Below are 23,378 nucleotides of genomic sequence, written 5' to 3'. Positions count from 1 at the left end.
TGGACGCTTAACCCACTGAGCCACCCAGGCATCCCTAAGGGCTGAATTTTAATCTAGTCGATGAGACTCAGACTAGGCAACATGCTGGTGTAGAAGGTGGCTTGGCCACAGACCGTGCTTAGGAAGGGAGCGTGACTGGGCCTGCAGGTACGTGGACGTCTGTCATGAGACTGGCTTATCCTCACTGCAGCTTTCTCCTCAGCTGGTTTTTCTCCTTTCTCCAGGACAATCCATTTCTCTATTTTTATTTGCAGGATAGAACACTTTTTTTTTTTTTCTTTTCTGTGCATGTACTTGTCATGAATATCCAGCGGGAGCACTGGCCAAGCCCCTCAAATGCTGCTGAGTCAGATCAGACGCCCTGGGGTTCAGTCTTCTTTGCAGGATCATTTACCAAACCCATGGGGAATGATAAGGCAGAGCTTCTAAGGGCTTGTCGCTAGGATTACTCTCAATAATTTATCTAGGCTAAATACGTCTCATACTCACTGATAACTTGATTTCTAACTCTTTAGTTGCCAGGCAGAACTTCTGGAACTTTCTCTCCTAACAGGATCAACACCAGTAGACGGCAGTGAAGATAATTGACTAGAACTACAGAAAGCAATGCCATCCGGGATTTTCATACTATGAAGGTCAATGGGAGTGGTTTTCATTTTGATTGGTTTATATTTGCTTCCTGGCCTAACTTTATTCTCCATTGTTCTCACCTAGTCTGTTTCATCCATGTAAATTAAGGATAATGGTAGTGCTGGTGAAGCAAACCGAGATCTAGAACTGATAGAAATGGCAAGAAAGAGCTATATTATTATTATCCTCGTAACCATTGCTTTGCCCGGAAGCAAAATGCCACAGCTAGTTTACATCATTTCCAGGACTCTCAAAACCAGTACACATGTGGTAACTAATATGAAAGCTATTCCCTGAGTCTGTAAATTGTTTTAAAGTTCAGTCTCCCACCAATACCAAGCTCAGAGAGACTAATCGTAGCATTTTAAATCAACTGTTCCGAATATTTGAATTTGTATGGTAAAGAGCAAATAACATTCTATCCCTTTTTTTTATGTTTGTAAATTCTGCCTTTCCCCTTTTTGTATTTATCTGATTATTTAAGTGAAATTTTCATAAACCATGACTTAAGTTTTCCATGTAATTTTTAAGATATTCAGAGTTAATATTTTAATATTAAGCTTCTCCGTTTTTGAAAAATGATCGGCTTGCAAGCTCTATTTCAGTAAATACTCTGAGTTTACATGTAGGTTACAAAAGGTGAAATGAAGCTAGCTTATTTTTCACTGAGTTTAGGCTATAGCAACCGTCAGTTAAGGTGAGGATGAACAGCTACCCCGAGGTCCTACTTCTCTGCACTAGAATCTACTATTTGAATTCGAAGGTAATTAATTGATGACCACTCTTTGCACTATTTGCCTGTTGGTCTGGCTCAAGAATCAAGAAATCCGAAAATTCACACAAATGGCACCTTCTGTAGTTTGATACTTTTATAAAAACACTTCGTTAAAGAAGTGCAGCCAATTTCTATGTATTTTAACATACAGACTGCTGCTTTTTAATATTCATTTTTGGTAGAGCTGTAGTAATTTATAATCGTCATTTTTATACCCTTGACTTGTTTTCTCAAGGATACAATCATTATTAAAATAAACATTCACGTAAATGGAGTAAATCATGAGGGAATCTGTTCTAAGAAGTACCTTTAAATTATTAACTTGTTTAGATAAGGTACTTCAACTGTACCCTGTAAAGTTTATTTAAAATAGGGCTTCGTGAGGTTGTTTCCGTTTTTAGAGACCTCCTTCTAAATAATTGACCCCTTTCCGTTGTAAATACAATGAATCTTATCAAACTCCCAACGGCTACTAACAAGGTTTTGACTGATAGAAAGTGAATAAAAGCAACTTTGCATAGAAGGTAAACGGGTGCCTGTACTAAAATCGAGAAACTCGCACCTCCATAAGAGCGCTGTTCTCTGTGGAATTCTAGAAGGTTGAAGTGGACTTACTGCTAAGTTTATTATTAACGGTAGTGATAATGCTTTAGAATATCCCGTTTAAATGTACGGGGTAAATATGTAAATATGTTACTTTCCAAGCAAGTTTGTGAATATATTACCACTTAGGGGCTCTCTGTGATTGGCACACCTGTGTTTCTGAAGCAGGCAAGCCTTAAGCACTTTTATTAAAATGTTAAAATGTCAAAGAATCCTTTTATGTACCTGTTCTCAATCGTTTTCTCTAGACATGAAAAGTGTTAACAAGACAAGGTGCAAATTTAAAACAATGCCTGTGTTGAAATAAATGATTTAAACCGATGCACCGTTTGACTTGTTTTTTGTTTTTTGTTTTTTTTATGCCCAGCCTCAAATGATTGTTTTTTTTTTTTAATTTTTTTTTTCAACGTTTATTTATTTTTGGGACAGAGAGAGACAGAGCATGAACGGGGGAGGGGCAGAGAGAGAGGGAGACACAGAATCGGAAACAGGCTCCAGGCTCTGAGCCATCAGCCCAGAGCCTGACGCGGGGCTCGAACTCACGGACCGCGAGATCGTGACCTGGCTGAAGTCGGACGCTTAACCGACTGCGCCACCCAGGCGCCCCAAATGATTATTTTTTAAGTGTGAAAGTTTCAGGAAAAATTCTAAAAAGGTGGCAGGGGTAGATGGGGGTGCCAGATGCATTCAAACAAATCTCTCTGGTTGTTGAGTGAGATCAGCCTTATATGGAGTTTTAAAAACACATTGACTTCTCTTTTTCATTTGTCTGCAAAAGCTATCAACCAACACAGGGAGATCAGTCTATCTGGTTGCAGACCAGGGGAGGAATGAAGAAAGTCTGGCATCTCTGTCTGAGAGGAAGAGGGAGCTCCATGGAGTTGGGTTATCCAGTGCCCAGTAGCATTGGTGAAAACCGAACAGTTCTTTCCAGTTGAAATATAAGACACGCAACATTAACAAATCAATAGATTTGTACTCATCTTGTGTCTTTTCTAGAAAAGCAACTGAAAGGCTGTTTCTCTGCCAAGGACAGCAGAGTGTTGTCATCTTGAATACGTGCGGTGTCTTATTAAAATTTACCACAGTACATTGGTTCAGCCAGGATTTTTAGTTGTAGACAACATAATCCTCTTGAGATTGGCTCAGAGAAAAAAGGCCTCCTTGCAAAGCGTCTGCAGTTTGCTCACAAACACACTGATAGGGAAGACAAAACAGATATTCAGTGGAAATTCCAGCACCAATATCTCAAATCATGTCACAGCATTGGACTGCCATGGGAGCAGCTGTCTCTGTTATGAACAGGAAGATGCCACATCAGGAGGGAACCAACACACAGACTCACTGCATTCACTCCGGGGAAGTCACTGCAATAGACACAGCAGCACTAGTATGTAGGGACTTACACGTAAGCATTTTTATTGCTACGATGTTCGTTGTGGCAAAACTGGCAACGGCACACTCAATAAGAAATGACCGAGGGGCACTTGGGTGGCTCAGTCGGTTCAGTGTCTGACTCGGCTCAGGTCACCATCTCGCGGTTCGTGGGTTGGAACCCTGCATTGGGCTCTGTGCTGTCAGCACAGAGACCTGCTTCTGATTGTCCGTCCTCCTCTGTCTCGGCCCCTCCCCCACCCACGCATACACTCTCCGTCTCTCTCAAAAATAAACAAACATTAAAAAAAAGGGGGAGGCGCCTGGGTGGCTCAGTTGGTTAAGCTTCCGACTTCGGCTCAGGTCATGATCTCACTGTTAGTTTGAGCCCCGTGTCGGGGGCTGTGGTGACAGCTCGGAGTCTGGAGCCTGCTTCAGATTCTGTGTCTCCCTCTCTCTTTCTGCCCCTCCCTGGCTCACGCCTGGCTCTCTCTGTCTCTGTCCCTGTCTCTGTCTCCGTCTCTCTCTCCCTCTGTGTTAAAAGTAAACATTAAGAAAAAATTAGAAAAAAAGAAATGACTGAAAATATGATGCAACATCCACCTACGTGATATTATGAAGCCATTAAAAAGAATAAAGTAGAACTGTATCAGTTGACTTAGGAGAATTTGTATTAGTACTATTGAGTGAGAAAAGCAAAATCTCATTTTCTAAAAAGCATTAATAAAAAACCTGCATATGCATGTGTACATATGAGAGGATACAGAAGAGGCTAATATGTCATTTGCTTTGTGGCCAGGTAGGGGTTGGGAGGTATATTTAACAAGGGAAGGGAGAGAAAAAGGGTAGCCAAGATCACCTCCACAAAAGAATATGTAGAAATATACGTGTGTATGTACAACTATGATTATATTTGTGCATTTAGAATTATATATCGGTATATAGATAAAGAATTAAAGACAATTGTTTTAAATTTTTTTTTTCAACGTTTATTTATTTTTGGGACAGAGAGAGACAGAACATGAACGGGGGAGGGGCAGAGAGAGAGGGAGACACAGAATCGGAAACAGGCTCCAGGCTCTGAGCCATCAGCCCATAGCCCGACGCGGGGCTCGAACTCACGGACCGCGAGATCGTGACCTGGCTGAAGTCGGACGCTTAACCGATTGCGCCACCCAGGCGCCCCAAGACAATTGTTTTAAAGATTTACTATCCAGGAGAATATTTAATGTTATTTTCTGTTAAAAGGTAAAGAAAAAAACCTTTAATTTCTACTTAAATTTTCATGACATATTGTGTTGTTGTGGTTTTTTTAAAGTGTATTTATTTTGATGGGGCGGAGGGTAGAGCCTACAAGGGGCTCAATTTCTGATCTCTCTAACCAAACCATGAGATCACGAACTGAGCTGAAATCACGACCTGAACTGATACTTAACCGACTGAGTCACCCAGTCACCCCGGAAATACTCTGTTTTAATAAAATAAATGCTGGTACTAATTTTCCCTCTGAGCTCCTGCTTTTTTCCCCGACCATTCTTTCCAAGTTTTCCTGTCATTCCAGTCTGGAGTAAACTTGGAAGAAGTTCTAGAAATGTTTTGGAGGTATGCAACAGAGACTGATATGATGGTCTTACCAGCAGTCACTTTTTTTCCTTTCCCCTGGGAACTTCATTCTCTCTCACACACACAGACACGCGTCATCACCACCATCCCCACATACATGCTTATTGTGGAAGAATCGATGTTCTTACAAGACACTAAAAGTGTGAGCACAGTTGACTGTTTCGGAGATGGATCCCTGACTCGGGCTGGACCAGTGAGGAGTTGTGCCTGGGGTGGAAATACCCCTATATGATGAGGTTCTAAAAGCAAGTTAATATTTAAAGCACTTGTCTCACAATCTAAAACCCATGCTAGGAACTGCACTACATAAAAGGGCAGACACTGACTTTAAATCCCCAGCACCCTGGAGAATGCGTGACTTGAAGTAGGTATTAAATATTATTTTTTTTTTATTTTTAAAAAAAATTTTTTTTTCAACGTTTATTTATTTTTGGGACAGAGAGAGACAGAGCATGAACGGGGGAGGGGCAGAGAGAGAGGGAGACACAGAATCGGAAACAGGCTCCAGGCTCTGAGCCGTCAGCCCAGAGCCCGACGCGGGGCTCGAACTCACGAACCGCGAGATCGTGACCTGGCTGAAGTCGGACGCTTAACCGACTGCGCCACCCAGGCGCCCCGAAATATTATTGAAATAATTAATGTTTCACGCATGTTATGGGGTCTAAGCTCCTCTCACCCCATGTAAGGTTTTTATTAATTAATGACACTGAAAAAGACAGTTCTCTAAAGTCAGAAGAGTAATTTATTACAAGGATACAAAGAGACCCTAGAAACCAAGGGCAGAGATGCCACTTACGAACGGTAGCAAGCCTGTATAGTGCACCAGAGAGGTTTGTGTATTTATCCTCCATTTACAGTCTATAAAGCAAATGATGGTGAAGTTTCCGGTGCCTCTGCTTAAGAGATCAGCTACAAATTGAAATCTTTTTTTTTTCCCTTAATATTTATTTATTTATTTATTTATTTATTTATTTAGAGGGATAGAGAGCAAGCAGGGGAGGGGCAGAGAGAGAGAGGGAGAGAGAATCCCAAGCAGGGTCTGCACTGTCAGCACGGAGCCCAGTGCAGGGCTCAGACCCACAAACTGTGAGATCATGGCCTGAGCCAAAACCGAGAAGTCAAATGCTTAACCGACTGAGCCACCCAGGCGCCCCCAAATCTCTTCTTATAAGGACCCCAGTTAGATCGGATTGAGGCCCATCCGAACGGCCTACTTTTACTTAATCATCTCTTTAAAGGCCCTACCTCCAAATACACATTCTGAGGTAATGGAGCTTAGTGCTTCAATATATGGATTATGGAGAAACACAATTCTGCCCAGATCAGGGAACATGGGGGTCCAACACAAACCAACATGAAACTCTGACAATGACTAATAAAGTCCTTTGTCTCTGACCCAGGAGTCGTGTGTCTTTTGATAGCATCCATGAAATAGTAACAGGCTAATCTGTTAGTTTCTAAGAGGCTAGAATCTCAGACCCTGTACACTTCTCAACACCCATATTTTAGCACCTACCACAATACATGATGGTCTTTCCACTAAGCCACACGAGTCTTATGGTCAAAGTATAATGTCTAAAACATAGTAGACATTGAATAAGTATTTGAAATTTGATTTATGATAAAGAATCGAGGGGCGCCTGAGTGGCTCAGTTGGTTAAGCATCCAACTTCGGCTCAGGTCATGATCTCACAGTTCGTGGTTTTGAGCCCCATATCGGGCTGTGTGCTGACAGCACAGAGTCTGGAGCCTGCTTCTGATTCTGTCTCTCCCTCTCTCTCTCTGTCCCTCCCCCTCTCGCAGTCTGCCTCTCTCTCTCTCTCTCTCACAAATAAATAAACATTAAAAAAATTTTTTTACACTAAAAAAAAAAAAAAGAATCTAGTCAAGGCACTGGTTGATCTGAAGAGAGATGCTTTTAAAGATACAGATTAAAATGAGAAAATAAAACAGGTTGGTATAGATTCAGTATTGCTAAACAGGAGTTCAGATACAATTGTATGGCTTGATAATGTTCTCAAAAAATACTGGGTGTTACCACAAGTATTATGTAATATATTAGGATATATTATGTAATATATATATAAGTATACATATATATGGCCATATTTTACATATCATATCCTCTCATATCAGCTAACCCTCAGATTATTTCTCCAGAAATTTTTTAAAGTCTGATTTTGGAAGAATGTGAATAAAATGTGTTCTGCACAATTTTTCAACGTGATAGCTAAAGCACAGCAATGCTTTCCATTTAAAGCATGCAGACAACTCCACAAATAAAACCTATCAATGAAAGTAGTACTAAAAAATGCTACACTTTAGCCTTATCATTTACCACTGATTTACTACCAGTTTCTGAAGATCTTTCTAAAATACAAAGAACACTGTCTACAACCTCTACTCAGTATTACTAAAATGGGTCAAGAGAACTGGGACGGGTTGTGCCCTGGTAAAAGGGAATCATAGCAAGAATGCTGGCTAGTCCAATTACCGCCAGGAGATGAACAGAGAGGGTGCCTGGTTCTAGCGTTTCTGAATAGGGGTCCTGAGTCAAGAGGGTGCAGAATCCCTGTGTCCACCCCACTACGGGTTCCCCCTGGCTCACGCAGCCCGAGCACAGTGTTTATTTTCTTGGAATAGATTTGAACCATAAGCAGATAAAAGAAACAAAAATAATTAACAAATGTGGATCAGTCAGAAGAAAAGGCAGCCAGCGGCTTCCGGCGCTTAGGGATCCTGCCAGTCTCTTCCCGAACCCACCTTCCACATCTGAGTGACCAAGACCAGTCATACCTCATCAGTTTCAGGGGACAGGAGCCACCTGACAGACGGGAAGCTCACCGGCCAGGCTCAAGGTAAGTCTTCCGCCCCGAAGCCGGTTACCCCGGTGCCCAACAGCTCCCTTGGGGTCTGTCGCAAACCTAGTGGACGCTCCGAAAACACTTGTCGAGAAAAGCCGAGTATAGGGGGAAGAAGATTAGGGAGAAGCTGGGGGAATCTCAGAGCAGAGGACCACAGGGGGAGGGAGGGGAGCCAGGACCGTGCCAGTCGCTCTGCACCTTGTAAACCCAGTGAAATCGTGGGCTAAAGGCGTCTTCCTAAACGACTTGGAAGTTCTTCGCTGCGGGGGCCCTTGGCTCGCCCCCCTCACCCCCACCCCGCAATCACCACTGTGCTGGCGTCCTTTAAAAACAGTCGGTGAGCTCCGGCAACCGGCGGAGGGGACGGCGGAGGGCGCAGGCTCGCAGCCTCGGCCGCTCGGGGCCGCGCCCTCCGCTGACCCCAGGGCGAGGCGCACGGAGCTTGGGGCCCGGAGAGGGCGGGGCGGCGGGAGGCCGCGGACAGGCCCGCCCCTGGAGCCCGGCCCCTCCCCGCCGCCCCGCCGCCCCGTCGCCGCCGGCGCCGAGCTGACCTCCGGGCCCGGCGACCATGCCCCGCCTCCCGCGGGCCGCGCTGCTGCCGCTGCAGCTCGCCCTGCTCGTGGGCGCCGGGGCCCCCGAGGCGTCGGTGAGCGCGCCGCGGAGCCTGGTGTGGGGGCCCGGGCTGCGGCCCGGCGTCGTCCTGCCCGTGCGCTATTTCTACCTGCAGGCCGTGGACTCGGAGGGCCTGAACCTCACTCGCTCGCCCCCAGGTAGCGTTGAGCCGCCGGCCTCCGCGCGCCCCTGTCCCCGCCGCCTGCGTGGCGTCCTTTCCCCCCCACCCCGGCCGCCCTTCCCGCGGGTCCGGCCGCCTCCCTTGGCGCCCCCGCCTCCCCGGACGCACCGGGAGGGCATCTCAGGGCGAAGTCCACTGAGTGAGTGAGTGAGTGAGTGAGTGAGTGAATGAATGAACTCCCAGGGCCCTAACTGGGACGAGGCGTGGGTCCTGGGGTCCAGCTGCAGGCGCTCGGCGAGGCCAGGGACTCACACGCCCTAGCCGACCACCCCAGCTGTGACGCAGGGAGCGCCCCCACGCGGTGAGTCATCCAGCCCCAGAAATCCTCGGATTCCGTGGTCGAGGCCTGGTGGCTTGGGGACAGCCAAGTCCTATCCCCCGGGGAGATGTCAGAGCAGTGCGCACAGGGGGCGTGAGTGCGAGATGTTTGCCTTCTCAGTTTGGAGTTGTCACCAGCAGCTTGCAGGAATTAGTGAAACTCTCGGTCCGCACGGTGGATCTTGGCCTGAGTCCCGTCCCACGCTCTCCTACACGTCTTGCCTTTGCAACGTCTTAACGACTTGTCCTGGTGGTTTCTGGGTGTTCCCAGGCAGGATTTGCTAATTTATGTCTAATTTATGTTCAGCCAACTGGCATCCTGTTTTATCAACCAAGAGGCAGTAGAACCCGGCACTGCTTCCATCGCCAGTGGGAAACCATGACTACTTGTTTTTAGTTTTAGAAGGACTTTACATGGCCCTAAGGATCAGAACAAAGGATTCTTTTTTTAATGTTTATTTTTTTGATGTTAATTTATTTTTGAGAGAGACAGAGAGACAGGGTGAGCAGGACAGGGGCAGAGAGAGAGGGAGACACAGAATCTGAAGCAGGCTTCAGGCCCGGAGCTGTCAGCACAGAACCAGAAGTGGGGCTTGAACCCACAAACCTTGAGATCATGACCTGGGCCGATTTTGGACCCTCAACCGACTGAGTCACCTTGGTGCCCCTTTTTATTTATTTTTGAGAAAGAGAGAGGCAGAGAGACAGAATCCCAAACAGGCTGCACCCCCCCCCCCCACTGTCAACGCAGAGGTTGATGGGGGCTCAGACTCACAAACAGTGAGATCATGACCTGAGCGGAAATCAGGAGTCTGTCTCTTAACTGACTGAGCCACCCGGGTGCCCCAGAATAAAAGATGCTTAAACCCAGGTTCGAAGTCTTCCACTATGGGGTGTTAACTATAGAAATATAGAAAAGTATAAAGTTTATTTTCTCAAATTAATTTTATAATGTTATAATGGGGTGCTTTAGAAAGAAAAGGGAAAACTAAAGACAAATTAATTTATACAGGAAAAAAAGAAAATTACATGATCCAAAATGGCATGCTGCTAATCTTACTATTAATGAAAGAGCTATACATTCAATTAAAATTCTAATTTTTAATCTAAAAATATTGGCAAAGGGTTTTTAAGCGGTAATACTCAAAGCTGTTAAGGGAGCCTCTGGAGACTCTCGGTGACCTTCATGCTCTTCAGGTGGCAGCACAAATTGCCAAAAAGTTCCTGGAAAGCCATTTTCCAAATGTACCAAGAGTGTTAAATATTTAAAAATTGAATGTACAAAAAGATAACGTTCAACACTTAGAAAACATAATTTCTAAAAAGATGTCGTTTGCAAACAATGTCCATGCCCTTAACGTTCAACACTTAGAAAATATAATTTCTAAAAAGATGTCATTTGCAAACAATGTCCACGCCCTTTAATCTAGTAATCTGATTTCTAGGTATCTGTCCTGAGAAAATGGTCAGAATGTGATTTACATGCAAGAAATTCTTGCTGCGTTGTAATTACTTATGGCAACAAATTTAACTAGCCAACTATAAGGTAGTTGCTAAATAAAGTTTGGTACATTCATGTGATGGAATGTTTGACAGCCCATTAAACTTAACATTTTAGATTCCACTCATAGGAAGTATTTAAAATAGTTAAATTCATAGAAACAGAAAGTAGGATGGAGGTTGCCAAGGGCTGATGGAAGAGGGAAATGGGGAGTTGTTGAAAAGGTATGGTATAAAGCTTCAGTTTTACAAAACGAAAAAGGTGTAGAGATTTGTTGCATAAAAATGTGAATATACTTAACACTACTGAATTGTACACTTAAAAATGGTTTAAGCATCCAACTCTTGATTTCAGCTCAGGTCATGATCTCATAATTAATGGGTTTGAGCCTCACATTGGACTTGAGATTCTCTCTCTCTTTCTCTCTCTGTCCCTCCCCTGCTTTCTCTCTCTCTCAAAAATAAACGAATAAACATTAAAAAAAAGAGAGTTTAAAAAAATGGTTATGATGATCAATTTTATGTTATATGTTATAACCATGATTTTTTTTTATTTTAAAAGATTATTTAATAATGCTTATACTAGGGGCCCCTGGGTGGCTCAGTCGGTTGAACATCCGACTTCGGCTCAGGTCATGATCTCGCAGTCTGTGAGTTCGAGTCCCTCGTCGGGCTCTGTGCTGACAGCTCAGAGCCTGGAGCCTGCTTCGGATTCTATGTCTCCCTCTCTCTCTGCCCCTCCCCCACTCATGCTCTGTCTCTCTCTCTCTCTCTGTCAAAAATAAATAAACATTAAAAAAAATTAAAAAAATAATGCTTATACTACGTTATCAGTAGACTAAACAGGAAAGAAATTATATAGTTTCCTTCTAATTTTATAATAAATAGATGAAACTATAGCTCACTCATTAGTGTTCTCAGTGGTTATAGCAAAAGAATAAGGATTTCTTTTACTCTTTTTTTCCCAGGAAAATCTCCCCCCAAATAATCTTAATGTTTTCATAACCAGGAACAATTCATAAAAACCAAAAGATTTCACCAAGTCTTTTCAGACACCCTCAATTTCGTACCCTTCGATTCTCCCTATTTCCTATCATGCCACTTGATTTTTAGCTTCTATTAAATGGCTGTCCTGTAGTTCTGAGAAGCTCACCCAACCAGTTTTTTACATCTCCACCACCATTATTCACTTGCAAATCCCGAAATTTTCCCTTCTCCAGGAACTTCATGAAAAAGAAGCAATTAAAAAATGTTTTTCAGTTTTATTTTAGAGAGAGCATAAGCATGGGAGAGGGGCAGGGGGGATGGGGGAGAGACACAGAGAGAGAGAGTACCTTAAGCAGCTCCACACTCATTGCGGAGCCTGATGTGGGGCTCAGTCCCATGACCCTGGGATCATGACCTGAGTTGAAATCAAGAGTCATGCCAGTGAATGTCAGAAGAAAGCCGGAGTAGCCATAATTAGACAAACTAGATTTTATTTTATTTTTATTTTTTTTATTTTTTTTAATTTTTTTTTCAACGTTTTTATTTATTTTTGGGACAGAGAGAGACAGAGCATGAACGGGGGAGGGGCAGAGAGAGAGGGAGACACAGAATCGGAAACAGGCTCCAGGCTCTGAGCCATCAGCCCAGAGCCCGACGCGGGGCTCGAACACACGGACCGCGAGATCGTGACCTGGCTGAAGTCGGACGCTTAACCGACTGCCCCACCCAGGCGCCCCTAGACAAACTAGATTTTAAAACAAAGGCTGTAACAAAGAGATGAAAAGGGCATTATATCCTAATTAAAGGGTTTATCTGTCAAGATACAACAGTTGTAAAAATATATGCCCCCAACTTGGAAGAAACCAAATATATAAATCAATCACAAACATAAACAAATGTATAGATAATAATACCATAATTGTAGGGGACTTTAATACTCCACTTAGAGCAAAGGACCGATCATCTAAGCAGAAAATCAACAAGGAAACAATGGCTTTAAATGACACACTGGACCAGATGGACTTAACAGATATATTCAGAACATTTCATCCAAAAGCAGCAGAATACACATTCTTCTCGAGTGCACATGGAACATTCTCTAGAAGAGATTACATACTGGGTCACAAATCAGCCCTCAACGGGTACAAAAAAATCGATATCATATCATGTGTATTTTTCACAACACTGTAAAACCACAAGAAAAAATTTGGAAAGCCCTCAAATATATGGAGGTTAAAGAACATCCTACTAAAGAATGAATGGGTTAACCAGGAAATCAAAGAAGAAATAAAAAAATACATGGAAGAAAGTGAAAATATAAACACAACAGTCCAAAATGTTTGGGATGAAGCAAAGGCAGTCCTAAGAGGGAATATTGCAATCCAGGCCTATCTCAAGAAGCAAGAAATGTCCCAAATATACAACCTAACCTTAAACCTAAAAGAGCTGGAAAAGGAACAGCAAATAAAGCCTAAAGCCAGCAGAAGAAGGGTAATAACAAAGATCAGAGCAACAATAAATGATATAGAAACAAGCAAAAAAAAAAAAACAAATTAGAACACATCAGTGAAACTAAGTTCTGGTTCTTTGAAAGAATTAACAAAATTGGGGCACCTGGGTAACTCAGTTAGGTCAGGTAAGAGTCAGACTTTGGCTCAGGTCATGATTTTGCCATTCCCAAGTTCCAGCCCCACGTTGGGCTTTGTGCTGACAGCTCAGAGACTGGAGCCTGTTTCAGATTCTGTGTCTCCCTCTCCCTCTCCCTCTCTGCCTCTCCCCATTAAAAAATAAACATAAAAAAAAAAAAAAAAAGAGGTGGCTCAGTCAGTTAAGCGTCCAACTCTTGATTTTGGCTCAGGTCATTATCTCATAGTGAGTTCGAGCCCCACATCAGGCTCTGCGCTGACAGTGCACAGCCTGATTGGGATTCTGTCTCTGCCCCTCCACTGCTCATTCTGTCTCTCTCTCTCTTTCAAAATAAATAAACTTCTAAAATATGTAAAATAAGGGGCGCCTGGGTGGCGCAGTCGGTTAAGCGTCCGACTTCAGCCAGGTCACGATCTCGCGGTCCGTGAGTTCGAGCCCCGCGTCGGGCTCTGGGCTGATGGCTCAGAGCCTGGAGCCTGTTTCCGATTCTGTGTCTCCCTCTCTCTCTGCCCCTCCCCCGTTCATGCTCTGTCTCTCTCTGTCCCAAAAATAAATAAATGTTGGAATGTTTTAAATAAAAAAAAAATGTAAAATAAAAAAAAGAATTAAAAAAATTGATAACCCCCAGGCAGACTTATCAAAAAGAAAAAGGAAAGGACCCAAATAGATAAAGTCACAAATGAAAGAGAAGACATCAAAAACAACACCACAGAAAGACAAACGATTACTAGAGAATACTATGAAAAATTATATGCCAAGAAACTGGGCAATATGGAAGAAATGGGCAAATTCCTAGAAACTCAAACAACCAAAATGGAAACAGGAAGAAATAGAGAATTTGAACTGACCCCTAATCAGCGAAAAAAATGGAATCAGTAATCAAAAATCTCCCAACAAACAAGAGTCCTGGGCCGGATGGCTTCCCAAGGGAATTCTACCAGATTTAAAGAAGAATTAATACCTATTCTTCTTAAGCTATTCCAAAAAATAGAAATAGAAGGAAAACTTCCAAACTCCTTCTACGAAGCCAGCATTACCTTGATTCCAAGACCAACGACCCCACTAAAAGGGAGGGTTACAGGCCAATATCCATGATGAACATGAATGCAAAAATTCTCAACAAGATATTAGCAAATCTAATTCAACAGTACATTAAAAGAATTATTCACCATGATCAAGTGGGATTTATTCCTGGGCTGCAGGTCTGGTTAAATATTCATAAATAAATTAACATGACACACCACATTAATAAAAGAAAGGATAGGAACCATGTGATCCTGTCAATAGATACAGAAAAAACATGTGACAAAATACAGCATCCATCCTTGATAAAAACCCTCAACAAATTAGGGACACGTGGAACATATGTCAACATCATAAAGGCCATATACAAAGACCAGCAGCTAATATCATCCTCAATGGGGAAAAACTAAGAGCCTTTCCCTATAGTCAGGAACAAGACAAGGATGTCTACCCTCGTCTCCACTATTTAACATAGTACTGAGTCTTAGCCTTAGCAATCAAACAAGAAAAAGAAATAAAGGCATCCAGTTAGGCAAGAAAGAAGTCAAACATTCACTATTTGTAGATGGCATGACCCTCTGTAGAAAACCCAAAAGACTCCATCAGAAAATTTCTAGAACTAATACATGAACTAAGCAAAGTCGCAGGATATAAAATCAACATGCAGAGGGACGCAACTGAGTCAGTTGGACGTCCGACTTCGCCTCAGGTCATGATCTCACAGTTTGTGGGTTCGAGCCCCGCGTCGGGCTCTCTGCTGGCAGCTTGGAGCCTGGAGCCTGCTTCGGATTCTGGGTCTCATTCTCTCTGCCCCTCCCCCAGTTGTGCTCTATCTCTCTCTGTCTCTCATAAATAAATAAATGTAAAAAAATTTTTTTAAATGAATAAACATTAAAAATATATATTTAGAAAAACCAACATGTAGAAATCTCTTGCGTTGCTATACACCAATAATGAAGCAGCAGAGAAAGAAATCAAGGAATCAGTCCCATTTTCAATTTCACCAAAAACGATAAGATAACCTAGGGATAAGCCTAACTAAAGAAGTGAAAGATCTATACTCTGAAAACTATACATCACTTTATGAAAGAAACTGAAGAGGACACAAAGATAAAAAAGCATTCCATGGTCATGGATTGGAAGAACAAACATTGTTAAAGTGTCTATGCTATCCAAAGCAATCTACACATTTAATGCAATCCCTATCAAACTACCATAAGCATTTTTTCACAGAGCTAGAACAAACAATCCTAAATTTTGTATGGAACCACAAAAGGATTTTTTTGGTTAAAAAGATCCTGAAAAAGAAAAACAAAACTGGAGGCATCACAATTCCAGATTTCAAGCTATATTACGAAGCTGTAGTCATCCAGACAGTATGGTACTGGCACAAAGGTCAATGTAACAAAATAGAAAACCCAGAAATGGGCCCACAACTAACCTTCCACAAAGCAAGAAAAAATGGATGAAAGACCTAAATGTGAGACAAAAAAAACCCATCAGAATTCTAGAGGAGAACAGAGGCAGCAACTTCTTTGACCTTACTAGCAGTCTCTTACTAGACAAGTCACCAGAGCTAAGGGAGACAAAAGCAAAAATGAATTATTGGGACTTTCATGATAAAAAGCGCAATGAAGGAAATCATCAACAAAACTAAAAGGCAACCTACAGAATGGAAGATATTTGCCAATGACATATCTGATAAAGGTTAGTATACAAAATCTAGAAAGAAATTAGCAAACTCAACACCCCCCCTCCAATAATCCAGTGAAGAAATGGGCAGAAGATATGGATGCTTTTCCAGAGAAGACATCCATATGTCTAACAGACACAAGAAAAGATGTCCGACATCACTCATCATCAGGGAAACACAAATCACAATGTGATTTGTATCATCTCACACCTTTCAGAATGGCTAAAATTAACACAAGAAACAACAGGTATTGGTGAGGATACAGAGAAATGGGAACCCTCTTGGTGGGAGTGCAAACTTGTGCAGCCACTCTGGAGAACAGTACGGAGGTTCCTCAAAAAACTGAAAATAGAACTACCCTACGATCCAGCAATTGCAGTATTAGGTATTTACCCAAAGAATACAAAAATAGAGATTCAGAGGGGTACATGCACACCAGTGTTTGTAGCAGCATTATCAACAATAGTCAAACTATGGAGAGAGCCCAAATGTCCATCGACTAGTGAATGGATAAAGAAAGTGTGGTATTACACACACACACGCATGCGTACACAATGGAATATTACTCAGCCATCAGAAAGAATGAATTTTGCCTTTTGCAATGATGTGGACGGAACTAGAATATATTATGCTAAGCCAAAAAAGTTAATCAGAGAAAGACAAATACCATGTGATATCACTCATATGTGGAATTTAAGAAGCAAAACAGATGAACATACAGGGTTGGGGCAGGAGAAAAGAGAGGGTAACAAATCACAAGAGACTCTTAATGACAGAATAAACTGAGGGTTGATGGAGGGAGGCAGGTGGGGGATGGGCTAGATGAGTGATGGGTACTAAGGAGGGCACTTGTCATGATGAGCTCTCACTGTTGTATGCAAGTGATAAATCACTGATTCTACTCTTGAAACCAATATTGTAAGGTAAACTAAAATTCAAATTAAAAAAAATATGTGAATAAGGATGGCAATAAAATGCTTTTAAAAGAAAGAGCGCTCAACCAACTGAGCCACCTAGTCACCTTGAGGCAATTTTCCTCTCAAGATTTAGACCTTACATGACTTACCAAGATTCCCTTAATAATTATTACTCCCATTTAACAGTCATATTTGTCTGAATATTGTTATTATGCTGTGTATCTCCAGGTACCTAGATAACAAACGTGATCTTGAATGGTCTAAGCAAAGGATTTCAAACTGGAATCCAAAGAGAGAAATTAGAGGGTCTGTGACCTTGGATAAGGGGAAAGGAGCTATCTTTCATGTGTATTTTTACTCCCTTCTGACTTAAATTGAGTATTTCCTTCTGTTCTGAACGTAGGCAAAACCTGTTAACATTGTTACATTCCCAGCATCTGATATAATGCCTGGCAGAGATGCTCAGTAAATACTGTAGAGAAAAGAAAGGAAAGGGTGGAGGCAGGGTGGTTGGAATATCCCAAGATGGCTGGATACAAATACTCACTTTCTACTCAGTCCTCCTTTACCTTCACCAGTAATAGTATATTCAGAAAATAATCTTACCTCCTACTTGGGTAGCACTTTAGTGTTTTAAACTGTGTCATGTTTAATTTGTTCTCCTTAATCATCTTGTGAGATAAGAAGGATAGGTACTATTCTCTCCGCTTTACACGTAAGAAACTGAGGCTCAGTGAAGCTAAAATGTTTTGCCTGTGGCCCCACAGCCATTAAGCATCAGAGCCAAGGTACACATCCATGCATGCTCTTTCCGTCTAATCAAATCTCCCGTGATATGATTGTCCTGCATCAGTTTTCAGCAAGCTCCTGGAGAGCATCCATGGTCAGCAGACAGCCAGACATTTTTGGAAGATTACGTTTAGCCTCAAGGCAAAACAGCTTGGCCTTCTGGCACTCTGTTCCCTTGGCCATACAGGGTTGACACTCGTTCCAGCTGTCGAGCCTTCATAATCTTCCTAAACAAAACGGGAGGCGGTGACTCCATTGTACCAGGAGCTCTGGAGGTTATTCCTCCAAGTCTGAATTCTGCAGACCAATATGCTAACCTTCCATAGCGTGACCAGGTGGATTCAGGAGGGGCTTGGAAAGAAGAAGGATTCAAGCTGGCTCTCCTACCTAACATAGGTGACTTTGGTCAGGTTACTTATCCTCTTGGAGTCTTGGTTTCCTGATCTGTAAAATGAGGCTGACAATACCCACCTTACAGATTCTTGTAGGAAATAAAGAACGTAGAAAATGCAAATGAAGATCTCCAGCTCGGGCACTGGCACATAATAAATGCTAAGTAAGTGATTAAAGAAAAGTATTCCTTTCCAAACCAAAAGCCTTCAGAAGCTCTGATTCCAATGATACAAGACTTTGATCCTGTGAACCTCCTTTGGTGTCCATGGACCCTGCAGCCTCATTTAACTCACTCTCTTAAAGTCTGAATTTGTGAAGTAGGAAAATTCAAGCTCGGCTTGAAGTCTGTTCAGTATGTTGGTGCCTGGGGCCAATGAGAATTCACATTCCTTCCATCGAAGCAATTTCAAAGTGCCCTCTTCTAATTCTCTCTCTCTCTCTCTCTCTCTCTCTCTCTCTCTCTCTCTCTCTCTCTGTGTGTGTGTGTGTGTGTGTGTGTGTGTGTGTGTGTGTCTTTAATGTTTATTAACTTTTGAGAGAGAGAGGGAGCACAAGCTGGGGAGGGGCAGAGACAGAAGGGGACAGAGGATCTGTGCTGACAGCAGAGAGCCTGATGTGGGGCTTGAACTTGTGAACCGTGAGATCATGACCTGATCCAAAGTCAGATGCCTAACTGACTGAGCCACCCAGGCGCCCCTCATTTTCTCTTTTATGAGGTTAAAACTGCTTATTTCTATTTCAGTCCTGGCCATTGTTATATTGTGTTGATTCCAGCATTAATGTCATGCCAACAATGACGCAGGCATGTAAGATTACTATAAATATAGCTGAACATTAAAATATTAAAAATGGCTACATTTTATTTTTATACATATATCTTGAAATGGAATGTTTAAATGCTATTTCAGAGACAAATTTTATAGTTGGAAGAGACAAGACAATATCTAGTCCAATTCTTTCAATTTAAAAATAAGGAAGCACTTTGGAGCTGATTTTTTCTGTAAATCTATTTTTTCCAAAAAGATCACACAGTCACTAGTATGTTTCTCTTATATCTGTTTTGTTTATTTAAAATCATAAATTTGTGGAGAACAGGACTCTTTGATCAAGAGACAAAGCTTTTCTGTTTCCTATTTGGGGAGAATATAATGGAAATTACCTCCTAGTTCCCAGGCTCTGCCTGCCTGATTTTCAGTTTGCCACACTGCATTGTCGTTCTGAAACCAAGTGAGAGGGGCACCTGAGTGGCTTAGTTGGTTGAGCATCTGACTTTAGCTCAGGTCATGATCTCACAGTTCATGAGTTTGAGCCCCGCATTGGGCTGTGTGCTGATAGCCTGGAGCCTGCTTCAGATTCTCTCTTTCCCTCTCTGTCTGCCCCCTTCTGTGCTCACGCTCTGTCTCTGTCTCTGTCTCTGTCTCTCTCTCAAAAATAAATTAACATTTTAAAAAAGTCATTTAAAAAAATAAAAATAAAACCAAGTGAGAACATGAAAGCAATAACTAATATGCTTCATTTAAGCATTTCAGGTAAATGGCTAACATTTTAAATAATTTCACACTAAATTCTTTCCTTTTTTCTTACAACATTCCCTATGTTGGTTATAGTTCATTTATTTTATCAGATTGCTTTCATAATTTTATCACACTCATTTCAATGCTAAAATAAAATAGTAAAATTTAATAGCAAGATGTCAGATACTACATTACTATTACAAACTGAAGAGACTGAGGGACACCTCTCCTGACCCACAGGAAAAAGTAAAACCCTTGAAGATCAAAAGAAACTAGAAACTTCACTCACTAGATTTAGAAACTAAGAAACTAGATTTAGGTTCACTCAGTAATTTCAAAAACACATATATTAAATATGCTTAATTTCATACTATGATAGATGTGGGATCAAAGACTACTTTGGTCACCACTATTTTTTTCCAGGGCTGTGAATTTCAGAGGATTCACCACTTTTTTTTTTTTTTTTACACATTTGCCTTTGATATAGTGATTAACTGTGGTGAGGACATTAACTCATCTTTATTCTCAAAGCTCCTGGGGATCAGATCTGCCCTGATCTGCAGACTCTCTCAAGAAAGATACTGCAGGGGCGCCTGGGTGGCGCAGTCGGTTGAGCTTCCGACTTCAGCCAGGTCACGATCTCGCGGTCCGTGAGTTCGAGCCCCGCGTCAGGCTCTGGGCTGATGGCTCAGAGCCTGGAGCCTGTTTCCGATTCTGTGTCTCCCTCTCTCTCTGCCCCCTCCCCCGTTCATGCTCTGTCTCTCTCTGTCCCCAAAAAAATAAATAAACATTGAAAAAAAAATTTAAGAAAGATACTGCAGTGTTTATCCCTGGATCACGGTGATATTAATCACAACAGTATTGTTTCAAAGTCTAAATCAGTCAGTATACTACAAAAAGAGAAGGGGAGGTTTACTAAGCATGTGTTATTTACTCTGGAATAGAAAACCCACAGAATTTTGGAGTTGAAAAGGATGTTAGATCATCCTAGGATAACTTTCATTTCAACCTGAGGAAAAAAGCTTAGAGAAGTAAACTCTAGCATTTACAAAGGTGTGTGAAAATTGTGTGTGTGTGTGTGTGTGTGTGTGTGTGTGTGTGTAAGTGTGTGAGTGATATTTGTGCACATTCTACTAACTAGCTATAATCTCTATTTAGGGAAATAAACTTAGAAGTCTAGTTAGAAATTTGGGTTAACAAACGGGAAATTTCCTCAGAAATGAGGGTTATCTGGTATGAACATGGTTTACAAGAAAGCTGGTGTATATTTTACCAGGAGAAAGTTGGATCGTGATAGAGCCCTGTCATTCTAGGAGTTTATGGATTTTTAAATACCTGAACTGTTTTAAACCCACACAAAGGAAAAAAGAGCAAATAGACAAAAAGTTCTTCTCTTCTTTGCTTTTTTAATGTATTGATTTTGTTCATTCAGTAAGTCTTTATTGAATGACTAATGAATCAAATGTTGACTTAGATACTTGGTTTCCAGGCATAACCCAGACATTGTTCCTGGTCTCAAGGACCTTCCACACTAAAACTTTTGTTTACAATTGATGGTATAGAAAAAAGTAACTTCAGTATAGAGACACCTATCCAATAATTGATACGACAAAATAACCATGAAATAGTAGCATTATGTATATATATTTTTTTCTTTCAGGTCAAACACTATTCAAGGTAGTAATCAAATCTCTTTCACCTAAAGAGTTAGTCCGGATTCACGTCCCCAAACCTTTGGACAGGAATGATGGGACATTTTTGGTGCGATATAGGATGTATGAAACTGTCAGTGAAGGGCTGAAGATAGAGGTCCTTTATGGTGATGAACATGTGGCTCAGTCTCCCTATATTTTGAAAGGTAAGTGATTATTATACAGTGCAGAGCCAGCCTTATATGTGTAGACCCCATGCGTTTCAAAATGGGTTATGATGACCTTGAAGTCATGTACAACAGAGTAAACATTGTATGCATACCTCCTGGAGCTCAGTTTAAGTAATTCCATGTCTAATGGGAGGCTTGAACTCATGACTTCAAGACCAAGAGTTGCATGCTCTAAGCTGGCCAGGAGCCCCTCCTGGAGCTCAATTTAACTTGGAATTTTGAGGGATGGAAAACTAGGTAAAGAAATTTAAATGATAAGCAACAAAATCTTGTGTATTTATCGAGGTAGTTAACATTTCCAACACTCTTAGTTCTTTGGCAAATCTGTATTTCCATCTAGTACCATTTGCCTTCGGCTAAAGGATTCCTGTTAACATTTCTTTTAGTGTGAGAATGTTGGTGATGAGTTCCTCCAGCCTTTGTGTGTCTGAAAAAGTTTATATTTTGCCTTCATTTTTGAGAGACATCTTTGTTTTTTTTGTTTTTTTTTTTGTTTTTTTTAATTTTTTTTCAACGTTTATTTATTTTTGGGACAGAGAGAGACAGAGCATGAACGGGGGAGGGGCAGAGAGAGAGGGAGACACAGAATCCGAAACAGGCTCCAGGCTCTGAGCCATCAGCCCAGAGCCCGACGTGGGGCTCGAACTCACGGACTGCGAGATTGTGACCTGGCTGAAGCCGGACGCTTAACCGACTGCGCCACCCAGGCGCCCCTGAGACATCTTTGTTAAATATAGGATAGTTTAACAGGTTTTTTTCTTCCTTTTAGTACTTTAAAGATGTTGTTCCACTGTCTTCTTGCTTGCATTGTTTACAACAGTAAATCTGCTGACATCTGTCTCTGTCCCTCCATCCTGCTGAAGGTTTTCTCTCTCATGGCTTTTTTATTTTTTTTTTTATAATTTTTTTTTTAATTTTTTTTAACGTTTATTTATTTTTGAGACAGAGAGAGAGACAGAGCATGAACGGGGGAGGAGCAGAGAGAGAGGGAGACACAGAATCGGAAGCAGGCTCCAGGCTCTAAGCCATCAGCCCAGAGCCCGAGGCGGGGCTCGAACTCACGGACTGGGAGATCGCGAGATCGTGACCTGAGCTGAAGTCGGACGCTTAATCGACTGAGCCACCCAGGCGCCCCTCTCATGGCTTTTTTAAACAATTTGATTATTATGTGCTTTGGTGTAGTTTTCTTCATGTTTCTTGTGCTTGGGTTTGTGGAGCATCTTAGATCTTTGGGATTGTAGATTTCACTAAATCCAGAAAAATTTTGGCAATGATTTCTTCAATACTTTTTCTGTTCTACTCCAGAACTCCACCAAGAATTAGTTACCCCTATATCAGACTTAAAATTATCCCAGAGCACAATGATGCTCCTTTCATTTTTAGAATTATTTTTTTTCTCCATTTCATTTTGTCTACTTTCTTTTTTAAAATTTTTTTTAATGTTTTTTTTTTTTTATTTATTTTTGAGAGAGAAAGAGACTGAGTGTGAGCGGAGGAGGGGCAGAGAGAGAGGGAGACACAGAATCTGAAGCAGGCTCCAGACTCTGAGCTGTCGGCACAGAGCCCGACGTGGGGCTCGAACTCACAAACCAGGAGATCGTGACCTGAGCCAAAGTCGGAGGGTTAACTGACTGAGCCACCCAGGTGTCCCTCACTGTGTCTACTTTCTATTGCTACGTCATTAAGCTCACTAATCTTTTCTTCTGCAATGTCCAATTTGTCATCAATTGTATCCAGTCTGTTTTTCATCTCTTGGCACTTCCTCATCTTCTTGAGCTTTTTTCTAGAATGCAGTTAAGTTACTTGGAAATAGTTTGAATTTTTCGAATTTTGCTTTTACAGTTTGTTAGGTGAGACCAGAGCCACATTTGGTTATGGCTTTTTTCCCCCCACCACTCAGGTAATATCTCTCTGCCTGGTCTACCCAAGCCTCAGAAATAAGGATGCTTTCCAGTCTGCCTTGTGTGAACAGACACTATTTCCAACCCTCTATGACCAGTGGGTACTACTGTTGCCTCTAATCATTCTGACTCATTCTTTCCCTGCCTTGGAT

At 41.8% G+C, this 23,378-nt stretch overlaps 1 protein-coding gene across 2 annotated transcripts in view; it reads left to right on the top strand.

Moving 5' to 3' along the window:
• Positions 1-8,350: 8,350 nt before the first annotated feature.
• POGLUT3 (protein O-glucosyltransferase 3) overlaps positions 8,351-23,378 on the top strand; it is a 29,995-nt gene continuing 14,967 nt past the window's right edge. The window contains exons 1-2 of one of the 2 annotated variants that reach the window (XM_045482697.1): positions 8,351-8,639; positions 21,104-21,301. In XM_045482697.1, the coding sequence (XP_045338653.1) occupies positions 8,438-8,639; positions 21,104-21,301 (400 nt within the window). In that variant the 5' untranslated portion in view covers positions 8,351-8,437. The remainder of the gene's footprint in view (positions 8,640-21,103; positions 21,302-23,378) is intronic. The other variant, XM_045482696.1, reaches the window with a different exon arrangement.

This window comes from Leopardus geoffroyi, chromosome D1 (assembly GCF_018350155.1).
Source record: "Leopardus geoffroyi isolate Oge1 chromosome D1, O.geoffroyi_Oge1_pat1.0, whole genome shotgun sequence".
NCBI lineage: Eukaryota > Metazoa > Chordata > Mammalia > Carnivora > Felidae > Leopardus > Leopardus geoffroyi.
This window is presented reverse-complemented; position numbering and strand designations above follow the sequence as displayed.